Source organism: Pyrus communis, chromosome 10, assembly GCF_041283825.1.
Source record: "Pyrus communis isolate YQ-2024b chromosome 10, ASM4128382v1, whole genome shotgun sequence".
NCBI classification, from domain to species: domain Eukaryota; kingdom Viridiplantae; phylum Streptophyta; class Magnoliopsida; order Rosales; family Rosaceae; genus Pyrus; species Pyrus communis.
In genome coordinates, this window is record NC_142574.1 from 27,768,726 (window position 1) to 27,796,397 (window position 27,672).

Here is a 27,672-nt window from a genome sequence, read left to right on the forward strand (position 1 = left end):
TCTCGTTTTGTTGGGCCGGACTGCGATTTTCTTTCATCCCCAAATTAGACGGGATGAAAGCCCAAACCCGGATACCCTTTCTCCTCTGCGAGTCCTGGTGTTCGCGCTCTTTGTTGTTCCCTGTCGACCGTCGAAACCCACGCTCCTTCTTCTTCCTCCTTCATTCAACCTAGATCACCAAAACGCACGTTTCGCATCTCTCTCCTTCTCTCATCAGAATCTCTAAAACCCTAATTATCTACGCAAATCCCTAAATCTCCCGAACATACAACCGCGCACAACAGACAAACGAATACTAAGCTCACCCGATGGAGGACTCAGACGGAGGCCTCAACTTCGACTTCGAGGGAGGTCTCGATGCACCCGCCACCGTCTCGGCCTCCGCGGGCCCCGCAAATACGGTCCCAACTTCGAATTATTCCGTGGTGCAATCCGACTCGGCCGTTACCGGGCCGGGTGCCAATCAGGCCGCTGCGGCGCCGCAGCCCAATCAGAATGCGAACCGGACAGGTGGGCGGAGCTACCGCCAAACGGTGTGTCGTCACTGGCTGCGCAGCCTTTGTATGAAGGGCGATGCCTGTGGGTTCCTCCACCAATACGACAAGTCGCGCATGCCCGTGTGCCGCTTCTTCCGGTTGTACGGCGAGTGCCGCGAGCAGGACTGCGTGTACAAGCACACTAACGAGGACATCAAAGAGTGTAATATGTATGTGTTTGCTCTTCTCTGCCAGTTTCCTGATTCATCTTTGTTGGTTTTTGGTTGAATTTTGTTGTTTTAATTTGGTGATTTTGATCTGGAACTTAACGGATAGGTTAAAGTTTTACTGAATTGAATTCAATTGTCCTATTGTGATATTGCTGTGGTGGATTCCTTAGGAATTGTTGCTATTGGTTTTGTGGGATCATATGATTTCGACGATTCGAGGTGCATAAGTGGAAGGCAGAAGGAATAAAATTATCTAAAGTTGTTGCTTCTCCTCATTATTTAAACTTCTTTATCCGAAATATTGGTGTCTAGTTTCGGTGTGAACAAAACCATGAATTTATCGAAAGTGTATTTGTTCTTATGGAAGGGTTTTGTCATTGTAGGTACAAGTTGGGTTTTTGTCCAAATGGTCCTGATTGCCGGTATAGACACGCAAAGCTGCCTGGACCTCCACCTCCAGTGGAAGAAGTCCTTCAGAAGATCCAGCATTTGACTTCTTACAATTACAACAACTCAAATAAGTTCTATCAACAAAGGAATGCTGGTTTTCCCCAACAAGGAGATAAGTATCAGCCTGCACAAGGACCCAACAATTTTGTGGGAAAACCTACTACAGCAGAGTCTGGGAATGTCCAGCAGCAGCAACAGCAACCGCAACAGCTTCAACAAACCCAACAACATGTTGGCCCCGCAGTCGCACAGACACAAAATCTTCCCAATGGCTTAGCTAATCAGGCAAATAGAAGCGCGTTGCCTTTGCCTCAAGGAACATCTAGGTTTGTTCAGAGTCCCAAGGTTTTTTATCAGGTTTTGTAAATCAATTTATGTATAAATTGTTTGTTCAATAATTCCCGAAAGAGTTCTGTCCATTCTATCGGCTGTAATTAGCTTTCTTTAAAGTTTGAACCTATTTTAGCTAACTTTATGAGTAATTACTCTGTATAATTTGTACTTGACCACATTATGTACGGATTTTTCTTTTTCGTATGTAGTTATACACAGAGTTGCTTTCTCCCAATAAGTTATTGACCTAGTTATACTTTGTTATTGAGAGATGAATGATATCCTCTTCCATTCTTCTATTTTTCCATTGTACTGCACTAAGGAAAATATATGGCAAGATTGACTTGCGTGGATACGATAGTGTAATAAGAAACAGCTGAAATTATTTACATAACTTAGTAAATTTCACCTTTTTTGGTGCTAGGAAAAAAGTTTGTATCTTTATCCCCGATATATGGTATTTGTTGCATATGGCTGTGGTATGTTAATTATAACTTTCTTGGAATCTGGGAGACTCCTAAGAGACCAGAAAGTCAAGACAGTTCTGAACTCTTAAGTAGGGTTTAAGCCTGAAATGTTTGGCTTTTACAAATTTACAACTGGAATAATTAGTTGACTTGTCAGTAGGTAGGGAGGGAAGAGGGAAATAAAGAACAGGGTACCCAAAGCAAATGTATTTTGATTTTTGAGTTGCAATAAGAAGCAAAAAGCTCAACTTTGTAAGCCACTTGGATTGAGCAATGGTGCCTAGATAGGTTCCTAGATGTAAGCTCAGGGCTTAAGTTGGACCTCGGCTGAAAAAGATGTTGTATCTTGAGCTTCCAGAACTAGAAGTCATACAGAACAGTGATTTTGTTGATGAGGAAGGTCCATAGAAAAATATTTGGATGAGTTTTATGCAGAGTCTGGGAACAGGTCCTTCGTTGTGGGTAAGGGGGAATCCCGACTCTATGAACCTGAGGAAGGGCTGCACAACCATAGTAGGGGCATTATGACCTGAGCTTTTCGTAGTGCTAGTAGGAATGCCAGTGCATGAATCCCATCCCATAATGAATGGTTTGGTGATGTGTTGAGTTGTAGGGTTCCAATATGTGTTCTGTCAATGAACATACAGATTCTGGAATATACTCTGACCTGGCTATGCAGAAAATTTCCTTGGGAACATGAGTCAAATATGTTCCTACTGTCAAACTGCATTTGATATTGTTGGGGGGCTAAGGTGCCACAAATATAGGTTGTGAATCTCAAAAAGCTTGTTTGCTATCAATCTTGATTGCCTGTTCCCAATGTAGATTTGGACCATCTAGATACAGTTAGAAAATATACATATATGTGGTTATTATATCAGTTTAAGCTGCTTGATATGTGCTACCAAAGTGTGTGCATCATTGCTTACTGCTTGCTGCTACTCACTGTTAGTTGTGGAGTTTTGTATGATGGCTGTATAGGTTCAAAGATAAAAATGCACTGCCAACCTGCGTGCTGACATTTTATGAAATGTCATATTGTGATAATCATCTTCCCATTAAATTTTGTACTGTATAGTCAATAGTCATATCATTCTTCCTACCTAATGAAATCTCTTGACTGTTTCTCTCCATGTATTACTCTTCTTTCCAATTAGTTCACCCGTTTTATGAAATTGGATATACTTATTTATTTCAAACATCAAACCTTAGGTATTTTATTGTTAAAAGTTGCAACCGAGAAAATTTGGAATTATCTGTACAACAAGGATTATGGGCAACTCAGAGGAGCAACGAGTCCAAACTTAATGAAGCTTTTGACTCTGCTGAAAATGTGATTTTAATTTTCTCAGTCAACCGGACTCGACATTTCCAGGTAGGATTGCAAATTACATCCCAATGTTTTTTACATCGCTTTCTATTTTTAGTTATATCAAGTTATCTACTGGGGGTGCTAGAATTAAAATCGCCTATTATTTGTTAGGGTTGTGCAAAGATGATGTCCAGAATTGGTGGGTCTGTTGGTGGAGGGAATTGGAAATATGCACACGGAACCGCGCATTATGGGCGAAATTTCTCTGTCAAATGGTTAAAGGTATAATTTTGTTTAAACTTTATGGCAACCTTCTTCTCATTGAGCTAGAATTTGATTCCCTCTTTGATATTTTTTCCTGCTGCAAACAAACAGGATCCTACAAAGCTTCTTGTTAGAATTATCAAATCTGTTTTATTATTATTGTTGTTTTCACTCTTACTGATTGGCATGCTAATGAGTATGCCTTTGCTTTTATGTTCCTTGTTGGCTATAGTTCACAGTATCTGTTTTATTTATTTGAGGGCTTGTATCTTAATAGTTACGTAATTCTTTTGATCCTATGATCTCAAATTGTTGGTTTGAAATTGAATCAAGATTGGAGTTGATTGTACTTGTATCGACTTTAAGTTATTTGGACTTCTTTCAATGTTTTAATTCATAACATACCTAAACTCCCATCTGTGTGCCAACTTGAGTCAAGTTTCAGTTGGGATCACTACTTACATCTGGAAATTAGGAGAACCGGTTATGATGGAAGACCTCAGTTTAATTTTTAATGGGCATGGATAAGCAGTAAATGATAAGATGTGATGACTAATTGCAGTTTCTTTGATGCAGCTATGTGAACTGTCCTTTCACAAAACTCGTCATTTGAGGAACCCCTACAATGAGAACCTACCAGTGAAGGTAAAATCTGGAGCCTTCAAACTATAGAAACACCCACATAAACACGATTTGATTTTTGTCCTTTCTTGGTTAATTGTGAAATCACCCAATTTTTATTTCTGTCGGGATTTTCAATACGTATCAGTAGGCTGCAGGTTTCTCATGCTAATCCATGATTCAAACGGCTGAAAACATGTTCTTACATTTATAAAAGACATACTTTCATTAATTAAAATGAAAGTTACAATCCAGGGGACTCGGAGTCCACTGAACAGTCATGAGTACCAAGCTTAAATTGACAACCAAAAGCTCAAAAATAATAACAATATAACCTGTATGACTAAATGCACAATCCATGAATATATATGTATACATGTATTTTTGTTGGTCCTTCTGTGGTTTTTGTGTAGGGTATTAACATAACAGATTAGTTGGCATTGTTTAGAACCCTGCTGAAGAATCATTGTCTAATGCCATGATGTATCACTTGGCTGCGTGTTGCTTAAAAATATGTGTTGATGCATCACTTGGTTCTGAAACAGAACAAATCTGATAGAATATTATGTTAATAGCTTCTTTACGTGGGTGACTATTTTTTATTAGCTGTTTCACCATGCCTTTTCACTTGCAATCATTACTATTGTCGACATGTATGCTTGCTCATGTGATACTACTTTCTTGTGTAGACATACCTTGAGACGAAAAAAATAACTTCTGAGCTTATTGTCGTGCTTGTACTCTTGCAGATAAGTAGAGATTGTCAAGAGCTAGAGCTCTCCGTCGGTGAGCAGTTGGCGTCCTTGCTTTATCTTGAGCCAGATAGTGAACTTATGGTATGTTAAAAGTTCACAGGAAACTAGTTAAATTTTGCGAAAAAGAAATTGAAATTGAAAAAAAAGGGTTAAAAGGAAAGAAAGCAAAAAGAGAGAAAGCAATAGAGTTCCAAAAATATTTACAGTTACAGTGTGTTTATCAATTAATTTTTAACATAGGAATTTATCTCGATACTTCTCCTCTCTTAGTTTTCATTTGTGTTGTCCATTAAATTAGAGGCCATTTTGCTGGGGCAGGACAAGATCTGTTTTGCACTATAATGTGTCCTTTACTTTTAATTTTATGTTATTAAATGGCCAGAACTTGATGAATCTGAATCTTGTTTATCGTTCCCTGCGTACAGGAAATTTCGATTGCGGCAGAATCAAAACGCGAAGAAGAAAAAGCAAAGGGAGTCAATCCAGAGAATGGTGGTGAGAATCCAGACATTGTCCCATTTGAGGACAATGAAGAGGAGGAAGAAGAAGAAAGTGAAGATGAGGAAGATAGCTTCGGTCAAGTTCCTGGAGCAGGAAATGATGGCAGAGGAAGGGGCAGAGGAGGAGGAGTCATGTGGCCTCCTCACATGGCTCTACCAAGGGGTGGCAGACCTATGCCCGGGATGCAGGGTTTTCCCCCAGGAATGATGGGTCCTGATGCAATGCCCTATGGACCTGACGGATTTGTAATGCCAAATCCGTTTGGTATGGGGCCTCGGGGTTTCAATCCGTATGGTCCCAGGTTTTCAGGTGATTTTACAGGGCCCAACCCTGGCATGATGTTTCGTGGGAGACCACAACAACCTGGATTTCCACCTGGTGGGTTTGGGATCATGGGTCCTGGACGTGCACCATTTATGGGAGGGATACATCCAGGCCGAGGTGGTCGGCCAGCAGGTATGTCTCCAATGTTTCCACCACCCCCACCACCATCATCTCAAAACCCTAACCGGATGCCGAAGAGAGATCCAAGGGGAGCTTCCACTGATCGGAAGGGACAAGATATGTCAGGTCCGGCTGGTGGACCAGATGATGAGACACAGTATGGCGCTGGAAACAACTCTAGACATGATGATAGCGAAAGTGAGGATGAGGCCCCGAGGCGGTCGAGGCATGGAGATGGAAGGAAGAAACGGCGAGACTCGGAAGGAGATGCGACCTCCGAGCACTAGCAGCTCGGCAGTACTAGTGATGCCATGCCCATGCCACTAACGAGGGAAACCCATCTTCCTCCACACCAGAGGCTTACTGCTTTTTCTTAGAAAATGGAAGGTTTCATTCGTGATATATGGATTCTTTAGTGCTACTGATGTCTTTCCATTTTGTTAGAAGTTTGAAATATGCGGTAAATTCTGTGATATTCTTGTAACTATCCTGGTAAAAGTAACTAAAGGTAAAAGGTTAAGGCAGCGGAATTTATAATTATATACTGTTTTTAATCCTCTGCTGCAAGTTCGAATCAATTTAGTACAAAATATCGTTAGTATAAAAATAAAGGAAAACTAAAGAAAAAGATTTGAAAATTTTGAGTTTTAACGACAAGGACAAAAAAAAAGGTAAAATGAATAGTACTAGAATTAATTTTTTAGTTTAAAAATGTAGTTTTTCATTAAACTGTACTAAAATTTTTTTGTTAAACTTCCCTTAAAAATAAAGAGGACAATAAAAAAACAATGGATTTTCGTGTTCAATTTTTAGTCGTTTGCACTTCAAAATAGAGTAGCACGGATTTAAAGTGGAATTCTCTCCAGCACATTATTGTCACGAAAAAGCCGTTAGTGTTAAATCTCAATGTTTATTTTTTGTGTATTGATGCGCAGAGAGCATCGTGCTAAAGTTAAATGTAGTTTAAAATATTAGTATTGTTGGTTTAATATGCAAATTTGTGGAATATCAATGAATATACCGATATCACTATCGGTTGTTTTTTATGAAAATGATGAAAATTTACTTTAAAACGTGAACATTTAAAATGAAACTTTTGGAGTATCATATGACAATTTATCGATATTTAAGTGATATGTCTAAAAATCAACAAAATCTGTTGATTTTACTTGAAATTTAAGTTTATATCTTGTGAAATTTAAATTTCATCCCCAATTTTATATTTTTTTCTGATTTTTTTCGATATTTCTACGATAATATCGAAGAAGTTTCAAACAATGATTATGAGTTATAACCGAACGAAACAAAACATTTGGGCCTGGAAAGTAGAACAATTGTTACGAGTTCAAATAAATCGGACCCGGGTCACTATACATGGACCCACGACCCGAAATTCTAACACTTCCTCACCGTCTTCCTCGCCGCTTAAACCTTAAACCCTCCAAAAACCAAAACCCTAGCAAACCAGTGCAAGCAGCAGCAGCAGCATTTCCGATTTCCCCTCAACACTCCGCACATTGATTCCGACCATGAAGAACAAGAAGAGAGGCGGCGGCTCAGCTCCCAAGGGACCCAAAAAGGGCAAGGCTTTCTCTCTCGACGAAGATCCCTTCTTCGGCACCGAATCCAAGAAGCGCCGGAAAGTCGAGCGCGATGAGATTGAGAGCGAATCCGACGACGACTACGGGGCCGTCGGGTCGGACGGCGAGGGCGGCGGAGAGGAGGCCGACGAGGAGGAGGATGCTATAGTGGAAACGGCAGACGAGAAGAGGAATAGGCTGGCTCATGAGTTCTTGGAGAACACTCGGGAGCTGCTGAGGAGGGCCAAGGAAGATGATGAGGATGATGATAGCGGTGAAGAGGGTGTGAAGGAAGGCGAGATGGACTCGCTTGTTGGGAAGATGTTGCAGCAGCAGCAGCTCGAGGACAGCGGCCGAGCTCGCCGTGCCATTGCTTCTAGGTAATCACTGCTTTTTACCTTCCTTTTTTTTTTTTTAATTGAAATTGTTTTCATTAGAAGTTGTTTATCTGTTTTTGTTGTTTTCGTTTAACTTGTTAGTCAGCATTTCTATTGTTTGCCAATTTTCCTTTGGTTTGTGCCAAAATTTGGTTACTTTGTGTTTATTATTTTCGATTGTGGGTGTTTATGTTGGTGATTAGATCGTAGGTGATGTTATCGTTTCAAAACTTGGCCAACATGTGGCGGCATTTTGATCGGTATTTGGATTCAAAGTTGTGATCTTTATAAACCTCCGTTTTGATTTAATGCTACTTTGTTCAGATGCTATCATGCTACCATCAACTTTCTTGCTTAAGCATTTTCTTGTCTGACATTTAAGTTTGATGGGTATCTTGGAATTTTACTTCCGTCTTGTGGGTTATTTAATCTGTTACTTTGTGGTACATTGTTCCTAATTCCCATGTTGAATTCTCTCATTTTAGGGTTAAAAAGCCAGAATCTACTGATGAATTTCGGATATTAGTGAAGCATCGACAAACTGTTACTGCTGTGGTTCTTGCCGAGAATGACCTCAGGGGCTTTTCAGCTTCTAAGGATGGCACCATTCTACATTGGGATGTAGAGAGTGGGAAAAGTGAAAAGTATCTATGGCCTAGTGATGAAGTACTTAAGTCCCATGGGGTCAAGGATCCACAAGGTCGAGCTAAAAAGCATAGTAAACACGTGTTAGCACTAGCAGTTAGCTCTGATGGTCGGTATTTGGCAAGTGGGGGCTTAGATCGCCATGTTCATTTGTGGGATACTCGTACACGAGAGCATATTCTGGTAAATACGATTGATTTGTTGCTTCTTTTTGGTTATGGAGTAGAATAATGCGTTAATATTTTGGAAATTGTTAGTAGGTTTTGGTTTAATAAACTTAGTTCAATCAGGATAGGGAGTGCAGTTGACCTCTCATACTGTTAGGACAATTCAATAACTGTAAAATCACTAGTGCATAGACAAGGGCCTATGTGCCTATATACAAATCATTTGTGAATGCCCTAATTTATTTTATTTTTTACAAGAAACACAAGAAATGCTTTTGTTTTTATCCAACAGAAGTACATGTTTTTCTTTGGCAAAAGCAGTACTATCTGTAAGCTTACTCACATGTCGTCCGTATATTGGGATTGGGATGCATCGACATGTTAAAGACACTGATGAGGAATTATGTCTGGTTTTGCTATAGAAAGGTCCTAAACAAAATAATGAAATGTCTGGGCTGTGGATGTATTGTTTGTCAACTTAAGTTTTGACAGTAAGCTAGGATTTTTTATTATGCATACGCACTCTCCACTTCTCCCTCCAAATTTTGTTAGAAGCAATATTTGTAACTACGGAAAGGTTTTATGATCTGTTCTTAATTGAACTTTGTGTTTGTTAACAGGCTTTTCCAGGTCACAGGGGCCCCGTTTCATGTTTAACTTTCAGGCAAGGGTCTTCAGAACTTTTTTCTGGTTCATATGATCGAACAGTTAAGATATGGAATGTAGAAGATAGAGCTTACATAAACACATTATTTGGTCATCAAGGGGAAGTATTAAGTCTTGATTGCCTACGGAAAGAAAGGGTATTGACTGTTGGACATGATCGAAGCATGCAGTTATTTAAGGTAAGAATTAAATACTTTCTATGTTTTGGGAACACTTGTAAGTAAAACTTAGGTCAAATCACGTTGGCGGAAGCTACCATTTCATATTATTCCTTTCCTTCTCATTTCTAAAATCCCCAAACTTCCTAGGAACCTTTAGCTTTCCTGTGATTAACTTTGGATCCCAATGCTATTGAATTGCAGTACTGCATTAGCCAGACTTTTAGGATAGACTTTCTTTTTCTTTCAATTATATGTTCCAGAGTTACTTTGGTGTACTTACGGCATGTAGTCTATCTTAGTTTTGACACAATCATCTGTTACCTGAAACACAGGTCCCAGAGGAGTCACGTTTAGTATTCCGTGCCCCTGCATCTTCATTGGAATGTTGTTGTTTTATTAGCAATGACGAATTCTTATCCGGCTCTGATGATGGAAGTGTTGAGCTTTGGAACATGGTGCGGAAGAAGCCTGTTTGCATAGTTAAGAATGCTCATCCTTTATTGGCTGCACACAAAGAAGTCAAACAAAAGGATGGTGATAGAATCCCAAATGGTCACATAGGTAAATTTATCTAAAACATTCTTAAGTTTTTTCGGGCTTCAAGTTTTACTCTGCGGACGCTTTTCTTCCCAGTTAGTTGTGTTCTAACAGGATGGTATTGAATTTTGTTGTGCAGAAAATGGTAACCACACTTCTGAAAGCTATGATTGTTCATCAACCAATTCTTGGATCAGTTCAGTCACTGTTTGTAGAGGCAGTGACCTCGCTGCATCAGGAGCTGGTAATGGCTCTGTTCGATTATGGGCTATTGAAAGTGAGAGCAGAGTGCTTCAGCCGTTACACAACATCCCATTGGTATGCCAAATCAATTAATAAAAAACCTTGTTTGCCTCATGTAAATCAGAAGTTTAACAAGGTTTTTTCTTCCCTCAATATTCTTGTTACGTGCAGGTTGGATTTGTGAATTCTTTAGCTTTTGCAAAATCTGGACGGTTTCTTGTTGCAGGAGTTGGGAAGGTGACCTCTCTTTTCTTTTTGATTTTCACTTATTTCGCAATCTTGCAATTTTTGCTTTCTCATATTCCTTTCAACTTCATCGATTGAAAGGAATGCTCAACTTTTAGATTGAACTTCGAAAGTGGATATGAAAGTTGAAACATTATAGTAGTGCAGTGCAAGCGTAATGCTGCTAGAGCTTAAGGTTTTTTGGGGCAAGGAGAATGACGCAAAACTTAAATTTCTGTTTCTTTGAATAATTCATCGGGATATTTCTGAACCCGTGTCTATTTTCTTCAGTTTCGTTTCCATATTGTTCACTTTACGGAAACAATCTCAGCTTCTAACATTGCCAGTGACCTTTGTGACAGGAACCTCGTCTAGGAAGGTGGGGAGATAACCCAGCTGCTCGTAACGGAATCGCAATCCATTCCATTAAGCTTTCATCAGAAGATACAAACACTCTCTAATCTCTCGGTTTTGACAATCATACGTTCTTGCACCTCCCAATTTTGACAACATTGAGTTGATGAGTTAAATGAAATGATGTTCCTTGTGCTCAGATTTTATGTAGTTGAGCTTTTGTTCTTGTACTGCATCATCAACGACGTTGAATTTCATGCGACAAGGAGGGCAACATTTTTCAATGTGCATTTGAATCAAAAGTCGAATAGGAGAAAGTGATGTAAGAATTTGAAGACCTAAATTAGTAGCCTGTGGTACATCATAAGGGATTTTTCTGCAGAAGTCGCTTGCGACGATGTGTAATCCACCGTTCTCTTCGAACAATTACAAGCTCCGAACAAAAATACGTTCATTGTAAAAGCATGTGGAATTTTATGTAGCAAAATTGGATCATTAACATGTTGCAATTATCAAAAACAGTTGTAAACAGAAGAGTTTATGAGCATTTTCAATTATTTGTAACAGTATACAATGATGTTTTCTAACAAGTTACAATGTCAAGTACAAATCTCCAGACGTACAATGCAAGCTCTGCCCTACCAATCTACGCCCAATTTCCGCGAATGGAAGAGTTTGTCGATGTACAGACTTAGAGGTGCAGATGCAGCAATATAACTCTGCATTTGAACTTTTGCCGAGTTCTCTGAAAGAAACAAAGTAAAGGGTGATGTGAAGTTAACAACTTAACACGACCAGTCGATCGAGTATAACAATACAAGTAAAAGTTTCCCTGAAACAAACAAGGAAAATATTGAAAAGGGTTTTCCTTCCCCGCTTTTATTTTACAATCCATTTGCAAAGTGACATATGTAACTGGTGCTAAGTGCTCAAACTTTCGACTCGAGACTCAAATCATCTAAAACGGAGCCTATACATACAAAATGTGAATAATGGAACGCTTGATATTCACAAGTTATATAATGAAAGAAATGGTAGAAGTTACACTAAAATCTATAAGCCCAGCAAAGTCGAAAACTCGGCAGGGATAGCCGAGCATTAGTTTTCAACTTTTCACTATATTCAAAACGGCACAATGCCATAAAGCTCCGCTCAAATCAATCAAAGGTCAAATGGGTGTGTAAAGGTTTTAAAATAAAACTACCAGTTCCAACCGTTTTGGAGCAAAAGGTCCAAATGCAACTATCTTTGCTGCCCAATCAAATTTACTGAGATATAGAATTTAAGAAACAAATGTAATATCTCGTAATACACTAACCGTCTTCATTGAGTTTGTTCATTAGTTGTTCCCTAGTAGGAAGCGCATACATCCCTGCAGCAACAGCTTTCCTGATGACCCATCCATGGTGGGGAGCAAACACCTGTGCGTAAGCCTTGGAAGCTGGATCCTTCAGCGAATTTCCCCTACCATATGAAAACAAGGAAATTTCAATACAATTTAACCACTTAATATAAACTTAAGCATCCAAATAATTTGTATGAACCTCGACATCTTAAGCTGGATTCACTTTGGTTCGTGATGTTTCCACTTGAACAAGCTATACCAAACTTTTACAAATTGTAGCATGTTAACCCCGTTTAATGTTTATGTTCAATCAATCATACCACTACACCAGTCGCCGCAGGCTTGCAGCGTCACCATTTAAACCAATTCAAGGAAGAAAAACAGGTGAAAACTATGTTCGTGCTTAAAACATAACACACGGTGGTTGCAACAGCTCGAAACAACAAACGACATGCAGCAAACGGAACGCATCCAAGTATGATTGTACAACTAGTGCAGCTGCTTGTATGGTTTACAACAGTTGCAGTCCGTCAATGTGCAAAAGTTTGTAAATTTATGGTGCAAAATCAATTTATTTTATTTTATTTTTTATTTTTATTTTTTTATACCGAAACTCTAAATACATTTCGCACTTATAATTCGCAAATAATCCCCTATTAATTTCGACATAATCCCAACAAACTTTGTACTAAAAAGCTAATTAATTTAACTGGAAAATAGTAAAATGAAGATGATCAAACAATCGAGCTATGATGCAAATCAATAGTTTCTGATAAAATTACGTACTTGGTGACTATAATTTGCTCGAAGAGCACTCTAACCATGTCAATCCCACGCTTCACTCTCAACAAATTCCTCGAGTGACTACCGGCCTTTCTCACGCAATCCGCTTCGATATCGCGATCGAGCAGAACCTGCAACGTCGAGATTGAATCCGACGCCTCCGATAGATCATGGACCTGTTACAATCCCGATACCGATCCAATTGAAGCGGAAATTTTCAGACTTTGGTTTGAGCACGTTTCTTCGATTTGCTCGGCAACCAAACAGGAAAAAAAAAAAAAGGGACAATGAAATTGCGTACCTTGGCGACGTAGTCGATCTCGGCGAATTTGAAGGCGATTCCCAAGCAGCCGAACAGAGGCGAAACGAGCGAGCACGCATGAGAGAACGGAGCCACCTCGACGTCCGCCGCTGGGGAGTTTACGGCTGCCTCAAGCTCTTTGAATGCCTCCGCTATCTTCCTCAGCGGCCTCTCGTCCGCCATTGCAGCTCTCTCGTTCTCTCTCCTCTTGTTTCTCTCTCTAGAATTCTCTCTCCGTGTTAGTCTTTTGCTTTGCTTTTCTGCGGACCAGACCAACGCCGTGGCGACGAAGAAGTGAATAAAATAATATTTGGGGATGTTTGGACACGGGCAATTCTATGATCCTGTTCTGGATTAGAATTATCCTTACGTCGGATTAGGATGAACATTTATCCGTGTTTTGTCATTTTACAATTTTACCCATCAGTTGTCTTGTGACAATAACCTTGTAACGAATGGTGAATTAAATTTAGCCAAAGTTTCGTACTAGTAATAATGACAACGATTTCCCACCCGACAATAATTGCTTTTCATTTCGGTCAGGAATAACCGAATAGAAAGTCTCCAATTTGTTACCCTTTTGAAAAATGTGTGTATTTTTATTTTTTCAAGTAATCCTCGAGCCCGACAAAACTGATTTGAAAAGGAACTGAATCCGATGAAATGCACTAGATAAGCAACAAGAAGTAAGGATGTTTGCTGCATTGAAAAAACACAAACATCTTAGGTAAGATGGCTTTGCATTCTCTTCTTTCAATTTGCAAAACAAAACGAAAATTTACATAACCAAATTAAAAAATGTTTAGTCATTTAAATTAGATGGTCGAATGAAGTTTGTCTACTAAAATGATAATGATATTAATTATACGACTAAATAATCTTCAGTTGGATAAAAATTGAAGATTTAAAAGTTAACAATCATGAACATCATACGTAAAAAGGCAATTACGATACAAGTTTTAAATCTAAATTAATTTAAAGGGAATTGATATTAACACTCAAAAAATCTCATTTGGTACTCCAAGCTTTCTATAATTAGAAAGAAAAATAAACTTACGAGGGATTGTAGAATAATATTTTTGAAGTGCTGATAATAGTTCCCTAACTAGAAACGTTTTTGATCATTTTAAAAGTATTTTCAACAATCTTTTTTTTTGGTGAAATCCCAAAATAAAAACACATTACTTTTTTATACAAACTTGGTAAAGAAATTAGGGATCTGCTATCTACACAACCCATTTTACTTCTCACACATCTTTGATAATTTATGTCCGTTGATCTTTTTCAATTTATCTGATTCGATGATTAAAAATTAAAAATATATGCGAAAAATAAAATAAAATGTATGTATATCAAATTAAAGTAGTCAACTGCACTTTAAATTTCACCAACCGCTTCCCCTTTTTTCTGCCCACTCACACTTTACATGGGGAATGGGATTCACTGCACAGTGTTTTCAATCCTAATTTTTTTTTTTTAACATTTGCAAATTTTATCTGGAACCGAACATTTTCCAAATATATTTTAATATCCCCACATGGTTGTGGTGTGGCCAAGGCTTTTCCAAATTCTTAGCTCAGCAAACAGCACAGTTTCTCAGTTACTCACTCTCTCACTCCATCACTTTTGTGCTTTATTTTTGGTGCCTTGCGAGCCTGCTCTGAGCATCTTCTGCCATAATAATCAAACCCCAGAAATGCTTTACAGTTTTCCTTTCAGTTTTGTAACCCCCCAGATCTGAGACATTGTCCAGGTGATTTTTTAATTTATTGTCCTTGTCTCTCTCTCTCTCTTCATTTATTTCGTCTTAATCTTTTTACTGTGTGTTTGCATTTGCCCTTCTGAGTCCACATTTGTTGTTTTTGAGCCTTTTTCTCAAAAGGGTTTGGCTTAAATCGAACTGGGTTTTGCTGAACAGTCTGCATTTTGTGGTAGATCCAAGTATGGTCCTTTGTTTACAAGGACTGGGGTTTTGGTCCTGAAAAAAGCTTCAATCTTTATCAAGTTCTGGACTTGTAAGTACCTCCTGCTTTTATTTTATGAAATGGGTTTTCCATTTTTTTCACATGGAGTTTTAGTTGAATTGAATTACCTTTTAGTTGGTGAAAATTTGAGGTGAGGAATGAAGTTGAAGTTTATAGCTTAGTTGAGTAAAGGGTGTGAATTTTTTCAAAACTGCACTTTTTTCTTTTATTTTCCTCTGCATTTTCTTGGAAACCAAACATAAACTTATTCGGTTTTGTTGACTGTTGGTGGAACGTAGCTTTTGGTTTTGAACGCATTTGTGGTGAACCAAAATGGAGGACAGTTTAGTGCCTGCGGGCGAAGAGACAGTTGAAAAGGTCCCCATTCCAAAGAAGCAGTCCTCTGTTTGTTCATCAGAAACTGCAAAAAGTATTTCCAAAAATGTGAAACCTGGTGGTGCAGCGACATCGAAGGTCTCGGTTCCAACTAGTTCCATTAGACAGAAAGTAGACCCGAAAAGTGGTTTGGATCCTAATTTAAGTGTCACCAAGTCAAGTGCAACTGGCGCTACCCGGAGTTTGAATTCAGTCCCTGTAAGGCGCAACAGCACTGGAGTTTTGCCTCAGAAGCCATCAGTCTCCACCGCAAGAATGCAAAACACTGCTACTACGGCTGCAGTTAAAAAGACTCCGGACGCTGTAAGGCGGTCTCTCCCAGAGCTTAGAAGAAGTTCAGTGCCTTCAGCTGCTACTACTAAATCTTTGACTAGAACCAGCGTTTCAGAGGTTAGAAAGTCGGTTTCAGGATCGCCATTGGACCGGAGCCTGAATAAATCAACTGGATCTAATGTGAGTGTAACTAAACAAGAGACGATCAGGAATCCTGCTGTGAGGCCAGCATTGTCCACTTCTTCTTCATCTTCAAGAAGGGCGACTTCCTCATTGGACAGTAGTGCTAGCAGTGGAGTCAGGAAGTCGGTCTCAAAGCTTTCTTCCCCATCAGCTCGATCACCTGCAGTTACTAGTGGGCTGAGAACCGGTTCTTTGTCCTCTTCTCTTGATAGAAATTCTAGTTTATCTGGACGTAGGAAAACAGCAACTCCTGAACACCGGGATTCTCGGTTCATTGTACTTCCACAAGTGGAAATCAAAGCCGGTGATGATCTGGTAAGCACCATTCCTCTTCAATTTCACATACGCTTCGTTGGATACTTTATTTGATTTGCATCTGTGTGTGTCATGGTGTTGAAGATGACTACTTGTAAAATATTATCATATCACAGGTGACAGACAGTCCTTTCATTCTGTACTTATTACTGCCTTATATTACTTTTTGTGCCAGAGGTTAGATCTTAGGGGTCACAGAGTTTGTAGCCTCAAGGCTAGCGGGTTGAACTTGTCACCAAATTTAGAGGTAAACTGATTTCTTATTATATGATTAGCATTTAAGAGAATTTTGCGATCTACCTAACTACATACCTTGTCAATTATTTTGTTAGTTTCCATAATCGTTCTTCCTTGCAAGCGATTATAGTTCTTCCTTTAAATAACACTCCTTTTGGCAGTTTGTTTATCTTAGAGACAATCTATTGTCTACATTGGAGGGAGTGGAAATATTGACACGAGTAAAGGTTGGTTAATAGGACTCAAAGGTTTCCATCCACGTGTTCAAATTATTTGCCAAGTCAACAATTTATTACTTTGCACACAATAAGCATGTAAACATGTCTGCAGATTTGAAAATAAATAGCTTAATAATGATTGATGGTTTTCCTTATTTCCAGGTTCTGGATTTGAGCTTCAATGATTTCAAAGGGCCTGGATTTGAACCTCTTGAAAATTGCAAAGTCTTACAGGTTTGTGTTTCATATATGATTATTATATATACATATATTCATCTTTCCGGTAGAATGCAGATATCCATGTAATAGGGTTCTTAAATTTTGATCTATGCAGCAACTTTATCTTGCTGGAAACCAAATCACGTCACTTGCAAGCCTCCCTCAGCTCCCTAATTTGGAGGTAAGGATTAATGAATTGTTTTCAGTTGCTGATGTGCAATGGCAGTTTTCAATTTGTTATAACCTCCTGAGTTGGTCCCTGGTGGTAATAATTTTGATGTTTCTGACTTTTGTTTGTTTTTTCTTGTATAGTTTCTCTCTGTCGCTCAAAATAAGTTGAAGTCTCTTACAATGGCAAGCCAACCTAGATTACAGGTTTGTTGTTGTAGTAGCTTGCAACTTGTGGCTTCTTTTCCCCGCTCCCAGTGTTTGAAATGCTTATTATTTCAATCACTTCAAAATTTCAAACAGGTATTAGCTGCCAGCAAAAACAAAATTTCAACTCTAAAGGGTTTCCCCTACTTACCAGTCCTTGAGGTTAGTTTCAAAATACCTACATTTACCCCAAGTTCTCTTGTGTGGGTCTTTATCTTTAGCAATGGAGCTGAACATCTGGCACATTTAACGTCACATACTCATAGAGACTAGCTGTGGTGATTGTATTGGTGAAATTCAATGTGATTTACATCGAGCATGTCATTGAAAGGGATTGATGCATGTGTGTAAACTCACATACTCATACTTTCTTGTTTTGTGCCACAGCATTTACGAGTGGAGGAGAATCCCATTCTTAAAATGCCTCACTTAGAAGCAGCTTCCATTTTGCTTGTTGGCCCTACCTTAAAAAAGTTCAATGATAGAGGTATCTTGTAGAATGATTGTGATTTGGTTTCTGCATCTCTACTGTGTTTTTCTGTTTCCTGCTCTTATTTTTCTTCTGCCCCACCTCGCCCCCCCCCCCCCCCCCCCCCCCCCCCCCCCGGGGGGCTCTCTCTCTCTCTCTCTGTGTCTATCTATAATTTTGTGTGTGTATGTCACTAGTTTTATTTTCCATTAATGTGTTCTAACTTCTTACAAGTTAATGTGAAAATTTTGCCAGATCTTTCCCGAGAAGAGCTTACAATTGCAAAGCGCTATCCTGCACACACCTCTTTGTGCATTAGAGATGGTTGGGAGTTTTGCCGTCCAGACCATGCAGCAGGTGTGTAATTTGATTTTTTTCGTTCTTTTATGTTGCAAAATTCAGTTCTTGTGAAATCTTTGGTGCAGAGCTTATGTTTGGTTTTGAAAGGACAAGTCGCTGGTGGAACTTGGAAGTAAAGGGTTTGAAGGGATGCCTTACTGTCTTGCATAATTCCTTTTGGAGAGACAAGTTGTTTTTGATAAAGGGACTGCAAATCTGATGGTTTATCGTGTGTTATGCTTCATATGATAATAATGTATTGAAATGCATGAACAAAGTTCACAATAAGCTGCATTTAAATGCCCTTCGAATGAACTTACCAAATTTATATGTATATGTCTGGAGATCTGGGTGTTTATGGATAGTTATTTTCTATGATTGGCGCAGCTGTATTTTAGTTTCATTTTTGTCTGTTGTCAGGAAATATTAGGATGTTTAACCTTGTTTTGCAGCTGTAGGTGATAGTTTAGTTAAACTAATGAAATTTTGTTTCTTGAACAGACTCAACTTTTCGTTTCCTTGTTGAGCAATGGAAGGATCATTTGCCTCCTGGCTTCCTGGTCAAGGAGGCCTCTGTTGAGAAACCATTTGAACAAGATACCTGTCGCTGCCAGTTCACTTTTGTACAAGAGAACACTTTGGCAACTGATCCACAATTAATCTTAAAATACCAATGGTTTGTAGGAGAAAGAACTCCTTCAAATTTCACCATTATTCCTGATGCCACTGGAGAGGTAACTGATTCTTTCAGTAAGTTCAATGTTTTGAAGTTTAGGGCTGCAATTTATTCTTCGTGCAATCTAATTTTGAGCTGATGATGAACATAGGTCTACTGGCCTAAGCATGACGATATCGGTAAAATTTTAAAAGTGGAGTGTACTCCTGTATTAGGAGAAACGGAGTATCCTCCTATTTTTGCTATATCTTCTCCAGTTAAACGAGGTAAATACCAACGGAATAATTTGCCAATATATTTCCGTGTAAAGAAGCATACCTTTGCTTATTGGGAAAGTTTTTCTATGGTGTAAGGAACTTTTGTCATGCTACTGATTATCTTACTGTCTCTCTTGCAAAGGAAGTGGAATCCCAAAGGTTGTGAATCTTGATGTCCATGGAGATCTGGTGGAGGGAAATACTATTAGAGGCCATGCAGAGGTTGCGTGGTGTGGTGGTACTCCAGGGAAAGGTGTTTCTAGGTGAGAATACCCATTTAAACAATTTACGTACATGTTTACAAAGTTACATTGACAATGCTGGATATTTTTGGCTTGATATACATTGTTATCCATTCCAAAATAGCTGAAGATTGGGTATATGATAGTCTCATGTGTTCCAAACCTCTGATCCTCCAGCCACCAGTAATTTTATCAACTTTTAATAGTGCAGGAGTGCGTTGCACAGGTTGTTGGCCTATTTCTTAGCTTAGGCTTTGATGTACAATGGTAGTCTAGCACATATCTGCGCAAGTTATTTACATACATATGTTTCTTACAAATATGTTTGTCCGCACATTTGTATGTAATGGTACAGAGAAATAAAGTAATGCACATACATCTTTCATATTTTTCAGTTGGTTGAGGAGAAAATGGAATAGCAGTCCTGTGGTTATTGCGGGAGCTGAAGATGAGGAGCACAAATTGACCATAGATGATATCGATTCAAGTTTGGTTTTTATGTACACACCAGTGACAGAAGAAGGTGCCAAAGGAGAACCTCATTATAAATACACCGATTTTGTAAAATCAGGTTTGTAAGCCTTCCAACTTTTGCAAAGATCTTGTCCATAACTTTTGTGGCATGACTATGTCAAGTATACGATTCATTGAGTCTGTTTTTCCCTCTTTTATCACTGCATTTCCTTTTCGGCCCAAAGATTATGATTGGGGTATTAATTGTTCATGTTTCATGGTGGCAGCCCCTCCATCAGTCAATAATGTACACATTGTTGGAGATGTTGTTGAAGGCAGTACCATCAGAGGAGTTGGTGATTACTTTGGAGGAAGAGAGGGTCCCAGCAAGTTTGAATGGTTATGTGAGCATAAAGACACCGGGTTAGTATGCTCATATGTTGTGATGCTCCAAAGGAACTTATATGGCCTTTAGTTATTATGTTTCTTCATGTGGAAGTTCCTCATAGTTTTGTTCCCTTAATCTTTTTTTCAATTTTGGCCTCTTTTTTTTCTAATTTTTTTTTTTTTTTAGATTTAATTTTGCATACTTGAGCCTCCCTCCTCTTATTTCCTCTAATGGCTTTTCTTGTCAGAGACCTCGTTTTGGTATCAACTGGTACATCTGAGTATACTTTGACTAAGGAAGATATTGGCCATCACTTGGCTTTTGTGTATATACCTATCAATTTTGAAGGTTAATACATTGACCTTTCCTTTGGGAACATTTTATATATAGTAACAGTGTGGCTTACTCCTGAATTGTCATTTAACATTGTGTTGGTACTTTTCCATTTTTCAGGTCAAGAAGGGGAATCGGTTTCGATAAGGTCCCATGTTGTGAAGCCAGGTATCTTGAATAATGTCAACAGTCTTGAAGCTAGATTTGGTTTACTTTTCTAAGGAAAAAAAAAAAAGCATTCTTTTAATTGATGTCATTTTCCTTGTGGAAGTCTTCTGGTTGATTTTGTGGATATCTGTTGTGATGTACGGTTGGAATTTTAGCCTGTTCTATGTTTCTATTTTGGTTTTATGATGTTGGCATGTTGTCACTGACTTCCTCTTGTTTAATATTTTTTTTGCTCTGTCAAATTCCAGCACCTCCAAAGGTAATAGATTTGAAGATAGTTGGTGATCTAAGGGAGAACAGTAAGGTTACTGCAGTTGGTACTGTCACTGGAGGAACGGAAGGGTCTAGCAGAGTACAGTGGTTTAAAACAAGTTCGTCTACTTTGGATGGTGAGAAAGGTCTTGAATCTTTGAGCACCTCTAGGATTGCAAAGGTTTGTGATCTCATATTCTTTGAACATACGAATTCAGAAATCCTAATTGAAGGGCTTTCATATATGTGATGCAAATTGTATTGATGATACCTTTGTTTAGGCGTTTCGCGTACCCTTAGGAGCTGTTGGCTATTACATCGTTGCAAAATTTACTCCTATGACTCTAGACGGTGAATCTGGTGAACCAGCATATGCTATATCAGATAGAGCAGTTGAGAGTAAGTAAATCTTTTTTATGTTTGTGTATTTAATAGTATTTGGATTTCAAGGTAATATACAGTAATATCAGCCTAATACAAGGATTTTGCCACCACTGATATAGAAAGAGTGGTAGAAGGTATATCTTTCCCCGCTTATCAATGAAATGTTTGCGGCATTCTACCACAATTATCTTGGTGGAAAGTTGGAAACACAGACAATTTTTTAGTATATTCACAAAAATTTCGGTGGAATTCTATATGTATCTTTTTAGAAACTTTATAAACCCAGTCGTGGATTTCCAACGGCTAGATTGAAGGTTGCATCTGTTGCTAACAAGGGAGTTGCTTAATCCATGGACCTTGCACCACCCATTCTTGATGCGCTAATAGAGGTAGTGGATAGCTGACCGTTATCCTGCTTCTTGCAGCTCTGCCTCCAAGTCTAAATTTCTTATCAATTACTGGTGATTACACCGAAGGTGGAATGTTGACGGCATCATATGGTTACATTGGTGGTCATGAAGGAAAAAGTATCTATAATTGGTATCTTCATGAGGTATACCTTTATCAAATTCAAGACATGATTTAATGCTTGATCTTTTGGACGTCTAATACCTTTCTTACATATTTTTAACTGATTTATCTACAAAAATGAGAGAATCTTCAATGTTACACTGGGTCGTATTAGGTTTTTTTTCCCATGATGTGCTGTGCAGATTGCTAGGTGATAAATAGAGGACCTATGCTTATAGTTACTTGTTTTCCTGGGAATTGACAGGTTGAAGCTGACTCCGGATCTCTAATACCTGACGTCACAGGACTTCTTCAGTATCGTATTGCAAAAGATGCAATTGGTAAATTCATTTCATTCCAATGCACACCGGTGCGTGATGATGGGATTGTGGGTGAACCAAGAATAAGCATGGGCCAGGAACCCGTTTGCCCTGGTAATTTTGTTCTCTTGTTTCTTGATATATATTGTGCCGATTATTTGCATGTTTGTTTTTGCTAAGTGGACAAAAGAAAAAACACAGTACATTGGTCTTTAGTTGGTTTCAATTGAATATGCATGCCAATGGCATATGCTATAATTTTCATTGTGGACTTGTGCAAACTATGGTGGATACCTATGCATGCTGATATATATATTTTGTGCTCGAGTCATTCTTATGAAGCATGCTACTTCTTAATCAGGGAACCCTAGATTGCTTTCTCTACAAATCGTTGGGAATGCCACTGAAGGAACTACACTTAGTGTGGAAAAAAAATATTGGGGCGGTGAAGAGGGAGATTCAGTTTTCTATTGGTTCCGGGTAATTTCATTTAACTTTGTGCTGCTAGTAAGTTATCTTCTGTTCTCAATTTGTGAAATTTTGGTGGCTTCACAGAACCTTGTGTGTGAGAATTCCTTGTTTAGTAGAAATTTACATTTTAATATTACCAGAAAGTCACAATTCCTTGAGAAAACACGTCGTATACAACCTTGTTTGTGGTTGCTTTTCTCAAGCAATAGAAAATTGCCAACTGGTACAACTTTTGATAAAAGAAATGTGATGCATTGGCAGACTACTTCAGATGGAGCACAAACTGAAATTAGGGGTGCAAAAGCTGCTTCATACACACTCTCAATTGATGATATTGACTTCTTTGTCTCAGTGTCATGTGAGCCTATCAGAAGTGACTGGGCTCGTGGTCCCACTGTTCTATCCGAACAAATTGGACCTGTTATACCTGGTAATGAGTTAATTTATTGTTATCTTTACTTATAATGGTAGGATACTATTGAAGGTTTCTAGTTTTTTATTCTTCCCTTTCCCACTTTGGCTTGTATAGCTGGTTATCAGTAATAATATGGTCATATAAGTTTGATACGCATACCAATGGTGCTGATAAATGCCTATTCATCTTTCCAGAAGAATAAAATTAAGAAAGAGAGTGTTTATTATAAGCTTGTATTTGGACTGCAGGCCCCCCAACTTGTCGATCTCTGGAGTTTCTTGGTTCAATGATAGAAGGGCAATGTCTCAGCTTTACTGCTTCTTATAGTGGAGGGTCAGATTTCCTTTTATTCTTATTGTATTATTGTTTTCTCCTCCTTTGGATAATCCTGGAATTTTGGTTTTATGACTGTTCACACAATGGAAGTCCTTGTTTGTGATTCAGGGAGAAAGGAAATTGCTCCCACGAATGGTTTAGAGTGAAGCGTAATGGTGTCAAGGAGAAGTTGAGTACTAAAGGTGAGTTCTTTAGAGTAATTAGTTGAGACATATTTCACATCCATTTAAATTACAATTTGAAATGGTACTTTTTCTCGTGGCAGATTTTGTGGATTTGACCCTTGATGATGTGGGAACATGTGTTGAACTTGTTTACACTCCTATGCGCAAAGATGGGATGAAAGGAAATTCTAAGAGTATACAATCTGATGTGATTGCTCCTGGTTAGTTAATTTATTTTCAAGAGTTCTGCAGATTCTTTTTGTAGTTTGGACGGTCAAATGTTAAATTCGTTTTGGATTATGGTGAATCCATCTTCTTCTATCCATTTCTTTTGTTTTCATTTGCATTAAAGAAAAGATTATTTGATTATTAGTAAACCAACTCAATTTATTGCTTCTTGCAACAGCGGATCCTGAAGGGCTGGAGCTTGTCATTCCTGATTGCTGTGAGGCTGAAAATTTACACCCGAAAAAAAGATATTTTGGTGGAGAAGAAGGTGTTGGAGAATACATTTGGTACAGAACAAAGAATAAGCTGCATGGATCTGCACTGCAGGATATATCTAATGCATGTGAAGATTTGGTTATATGTGGTAAAACATTGTAAGTTCTGATACTGGGACTGGGAGGTGATTTCTAATGATTCTAAGTCTGTTTTTCCATTTTTGAAAAGATGTATCTTAATGGTTTGCAAACGTGGTAGAACATACACACCAGTACTTGAAGATGTGGAGGCATATTTAGCCTTGCATTGGCTCCCCACTCGTTCTGATGGAAAATGTGGACAGCCACTAGTTGCGATTTGCAACTTTCCAGTTGCACCAGGTACAAACTTAGTTCTGATATTTTCATGCTTGTAGGTTCTTTGGTTATCGTTCACATGAGGACATACCATTAATGCTGTTTTATTTTTCTGATTGGAAAAATTGATATACACTCCTTCAAGTTCCTTAAATTTCATGTGGTCTTGGATTTTAAGGAAGTTACATACTTGAGAAACTGTTTCAATTTAATTTAGCCAAGAATCGAGACCAACTTTATAGTTAATTGATCAGTTCCATGTTCTGTACCTGCTATGTACTATTGTCGATACATTTCATATGTTATTGTCTAGGTCTTCCAAGGCATTCATATATCCATTTCTTTTGGATCATTGACTGTTTAGTGAAATAATGTTGCAGCTCTTCCTGTGGTTTCTAATGTTCGTGTGAAGGAGTTGTCACGAAGTGTTTATTCTGGAGAAGGACAGTATTTTGGTGGATATGAAGGATCGAGCCTGTTTAGCTGGTATAGAAAAAATAATGAAGGAACTATTGCTCTTATTAATGGAGCCAACTCTAACACTTATGAAGTCACCGATGCAGACTACAACTGCCGACTATTGTTTGGGTAAAAGTTCCATCTCGCATTTTAACCTTTCCAACATCTGACAACTTGCATGTCAAATCTATTCCTTGTTAGTTATATGTATAGCCTGTGGAGTTTTGTGGATGAATATGTAGATATCTATATATACACAGTAATGAACTTTTTCAAATGCATCTCATAGATACACACCAGTTCGTTCAGATTCGGTGGTTGGAGAACTGAAGTTGTCTGAGCCGACTGATATTATTCTTCCAGGTAGAGTCCCATTTGACCGTATCAACACTTCTGGCCTCTGATATTTTTGATGGACTTAAATTTTAATTTCGTTCGGATATGGCATTACCCTCCAGAGCTTCCAAGACTAGAGATGCTCGCTCTCACTGGAAAGGCAATCGAAGGTGATGTTGTAACGGTTGTTCAAGTGATCCCTGAGAGTGAGACTCAACAGATTGTTTGGAGCAAGTACAAGAAAGATGTCAGATATCAATGGTATGGTGTTATATTTTAGTAATCACCGGCATGATTCCATTCAAATGGGACTACAGTTGGGTCATAGTGTCAAGTAACATATTTTTCCAATAACCAGAGGGCTATTTGAATCTTTTAGAAGGTATGCAGCGGTTTCTAATGTCGTCTAATGTCATAACTTTCAAGTCTCGAGATGCATTCAATTTGTTGCAATTTTCTTATTTCTTGTCTCGAAGTCTATCAGCTTGTACTATTTCAATTTGTTCATTATATGACACAAAGGGATGCTGCAGGTATTTTTCTTCAAAAGAGGAAGATAAGAAAACCTTTGAAATATTACCTGCGCAGCAATCTTGCTCCTACAAGATGCGTCTAGAAGATGTTGGCCGCTGTCTAAAATGTGAGTGCATTGTGACTGATGTCTTTGGAAGATCAACTGAGCCTGTATATGCTGAAACTGGACCTATATTACCAGGTATTCCCTTTCAAACACATCCATTAGGCCTCGGGTTTGGTGATTTTCTTGGGATCCTAAAGCATGTAAACTGGAGACTAGTAAGAAATGCTTTCAAGCCCATTTGATGAATTGAAATGCAAAACGTGTGGAAGTTGCCACGGCTCCATATTTTAGCTTTTAACCGTATTCGTATATGCCCCTAATTTTTGTTTAATCATATATTTCACTTCTGCTAATCTGTAGGGATCCCTAGGATAGATAAGCTGGAGATTGAAGGGAGGGGTTTCCACACCAACTTATACGCTGTACGTGGAATTTATAGTGGAGGGAAGGAAGGCAAAAGTAGAATCCAGTGGCTCAGATCAATGGTTGGGAGTCCTGATCTTATCTCTATACCAGGTATAGTTTTTCTTACACAAATCATCTTTCCGTTCAACAATTTGTGCAGCTTTCTGAATTTCGTTTGTGATGCTAAATAGGCTAGCGAATAGCATATGGTTTATCTTTCCACTGGAATATTGAATGAAAATTTTACTTGCAGGGGAGGTAGGGAGAATGTATGAGTCTAATGTGGACGACGTAGGGTACAGGCTTGTTGTGGTTTACACTCCTGTAAGAGAGGATGGAGTGGAGGGGCAACCTGTTTCTGCATCAACAGATCCGATTGCAGTTGGTAATTTAGAATCCCGTCTCTCACCATTTTTTTCTTTTTTTCTTTTTTTCTTTTTTCTTATTGCTTTTAAGTTTTAATAGACTGACTGTTTATAAAATTGGCATCGATTTTCATGCAGAACCTGATGTTCTTAAAGAAGTGAGGCAGAAGCTTGATCTTGGAACTGTGAAATTTGAGGTATTGAAATCATTAAACAAATTGATATTATCTTCCATGTGTAGTAAATCCTATAGTATCTGTCGCGAAAACCATTTCTAACTACATTTCACTTATTCGGTACAGACATTGTGTGACAAGGACCAATCTACGAAAAAGGTTCGTCAACTGATATCCTCTTTCTTCGATTGTAATTAATCTGCTCCCCGTTGGAAACGATTGAAAATTTAATTGTTTTTTTTTTTTTTTGTTTTTATTGCAGGCTCCTGCAGTGGGAAGTCTTGAGAGAAGAATCCTCGAAGTCAATAGAAAAAGAGTCAAGGTGGTAAAGCCCGGTTCTAAAACCTCCTTCCCAACGACTGAAATTCGTGGAAGTTATGCGCCTCCCTTTCACGTAAGTTCACGTCACTAACTTCCTATACACGCTTTCTAATCCATCTTTGCTTTCCCAGTTGCGCGATGTTTGGAATGTTCAGCACATCGAAGAAATTTCAAACATAGAACTTTAGCACAGGCTCATTGTTGTTCTAAGCCTAAGATGGCTGGATTTCCTTTCATTTTCCTTCTGGCTTTGAGTTGCATTTCTTATGTCCTACAAACTTAAAAGGTGGAGAACTTTGTCAGGTGGAGCTGTTCCGAAACGACCAACACCGTCTGAAAATCGTGGTGGACGGCGAGAATGAGGTGGACTTGATGGTGCAGTCGAGGCACCTGCGGGATGTGACAGTGCTTGTGATCCGAGGGCTTGCTCAGAGATTCAACAGTACATCCCTCAACACCCTCCTCAAAATTGAGACATAAATATATAATGTACGTAATTGTAAGGTGTGCAGTGAGACGGGGATATTACAATGAGGATTGTGTTGGCATTATTCAATTAGTTAATGATATGTGCACGTTTATTAATCGGTTTTGCGAATTTCTACAGGAAGTATAAAATTTATTTTCGTGGAACTT

General features: G+C 38.6%; 4 protein-coding genes across 9 annotated transcripts; 3 read left to right on the forward strand and 1 right to left on the reverse strand.

Annotated features, from left to right (window-relative positions):
- The first annotated feature begins 35 nt into the window (after positions 1 to 35).
- LOC137729187 (30-kDa cleavage and polyadenylation specificity factor 30) lies at positions 36 to 6,407 on the forward strand. Of its 2 annotated transcripts, none has more exons than XM_068468042.2 (7): positions 36 to 706; positions 1,090 to 1,482; positions 3,169 to 3,331; positions 3,440 to 3,550; positions 4,109 to 4,177; positions 4,903 to 4,989; positions 5,334 to 6,407. In XM_068468042.2, exons 1-7 carry the CDS (start codon positions 309 to 311, stop codon positions 6,138 to 6,140), a joined length of 2,028 nt encoding a protein of 675 aa, XP_068324143.2. In that variant the 5' UTR covers positions 36 to 308; the 3' UTR covers positions 6,141 to 6,407. The 2 variants fall into 2 exon arrangements, with proteins under 2 accessions (XP_068324143.2, XP_088534661.1); XM_088678535.1 differs by having other exon boundaries at positions 162 to 706; positions 1,090 to 1,518; positions 5,334 to 6,404.
- Positions 6,408 to 7,189: 782 nt separating this feature from the next.
- LOC137727900 (U3 snoRNP-associated protein-like EMB2271) lies at positions 7,190 to 11,377 on the forward strand. The gene is made up of 7 exons (XM_068466764.2): positions 7,190 to 7,813; positions 8,296 to 8,638; positions 9,243 to 9,467; positions 9,782 to 10,010; positions 10,126 to 10,304; positions 10,401 to 10,466; positions 10,817 to 11,377. The coding sequence occupies exons 1-7, from the start codon at positions 7,383 to 7,385 to the stop codon at positions 10,913 to 10,915; spliced, it is 1,572 nt and encodes a 523-aa protein (XP_068322865.2). The 5' UTR covers positions 7,190 to 7,382; the 3' UTR covers positions 10,916 to 11,377.
- Positions 11,331 to 13,512, reverse strand: LOC137727901 (accelerated cell death 11). Its single transcript, XM_068466765.2, has 4 exons — positions 13,238 to 13,512; positions 12,940 to 13,112; positions 12,127 to 12,272; positions 11,331 to 11,553 (listed from the first exon to the last, which is right to left on the reverse strand). The coding sequence occupies exons 1-4, from the start codon at positions 13,418 to 13,420 to the stop codon at positions 11,447 to 11,449; spliced, it is 609 nt and encodes a 202-aa protein (XP_068322866.1). The 5' UTR covers positions 13,421 to 13,512; the 3' UTR covers positions 11,331 to 11,446.
- A 1,183-nt stretch (positions 13,513 to 14,695) lies between these two features.
- On the forward strand, positions 14,696 to 27,621 carry LOC137727989 (187-kDa microtubule-associated protein AIR9). 5 transcript variants are annotated; one of them, XM_068466855.2, is made up of 39 exons: positions 14,696 to 14,990; positions 15,120 to 15,252; positions 15,501 to 16,368; positions 16,544 to 16,615; positions 16,767 to 16,832; positions 16,986 to 17,057; positions 17,158 to 17,223; positions 17,355 to 17,417; positions 17,514 to 17,579; positions 17,805 to 17,904; positions 18,142 to 18,243; positions 18,727 to 18,959; positions 19,053 to 19,167; positions 19,301 to 19,421; positions 19,796 to 19,971; positions 20,141 to 20,276; positions 20,489 to 20,589; positions 20,695 to 20,742; positions 20,991 to 21,175; positions 21,276 to 21,393; positions 21,804 to 21,931; positions 22,154 to 22,322; positions 22,570 to 22,688; positions 22,941 to 23,109; positions 23,343 to 23,427; positions 23,539 to 23,612; positions 23,696 to 23,815; positions 24,001 to 24,196; positions 24,297 to 24,418; positions 24,775 to 24,982; positions 25,143 to 25,216; positions 25,312 to 25,450; positions 25,723 to 25,904; positions 26,130 to 26,285; positions 26,428 to 26,559; positions 26,678 to 26,736; positions 26,842 to 26,874; positions 26,978 to 27,109; positions 27,340 to 27,621. In XM_068466855.2, exons 3-39 carry the CDS (start codon positions 15,535 to 15,537, stop codon positions 27,514 to 27,516), a joined length of 5,148 nt encoding a protein of 1,715 aa, XP_068322956.1. In that variant the 5' UTR covers positions 14,696 to 14,990; positions 15,120 to 15,252; positions 15,501 to 15,534; the 3' UTR covers positions 27,517 to 27,621. The 5 variants fall into 5 exon arrangements, 4 of the variants coding, with proteins under 4 accessions (XP_068322956.1, XP_068322955.1, XP_068322954.1 ...); XR_015952301.1 differs by having other exon boundaries at positions 14,777 to 14,990; positions 15,173 to 15,252; positions 25,312 to 25,571; XM_068466854.2 differs by having other exon boundaries at positions 14,777 to 14,990; positions 15,156 to 15,252.
- Positions 27,622 to 27,672: the final 51 nt, after the last annotated feature.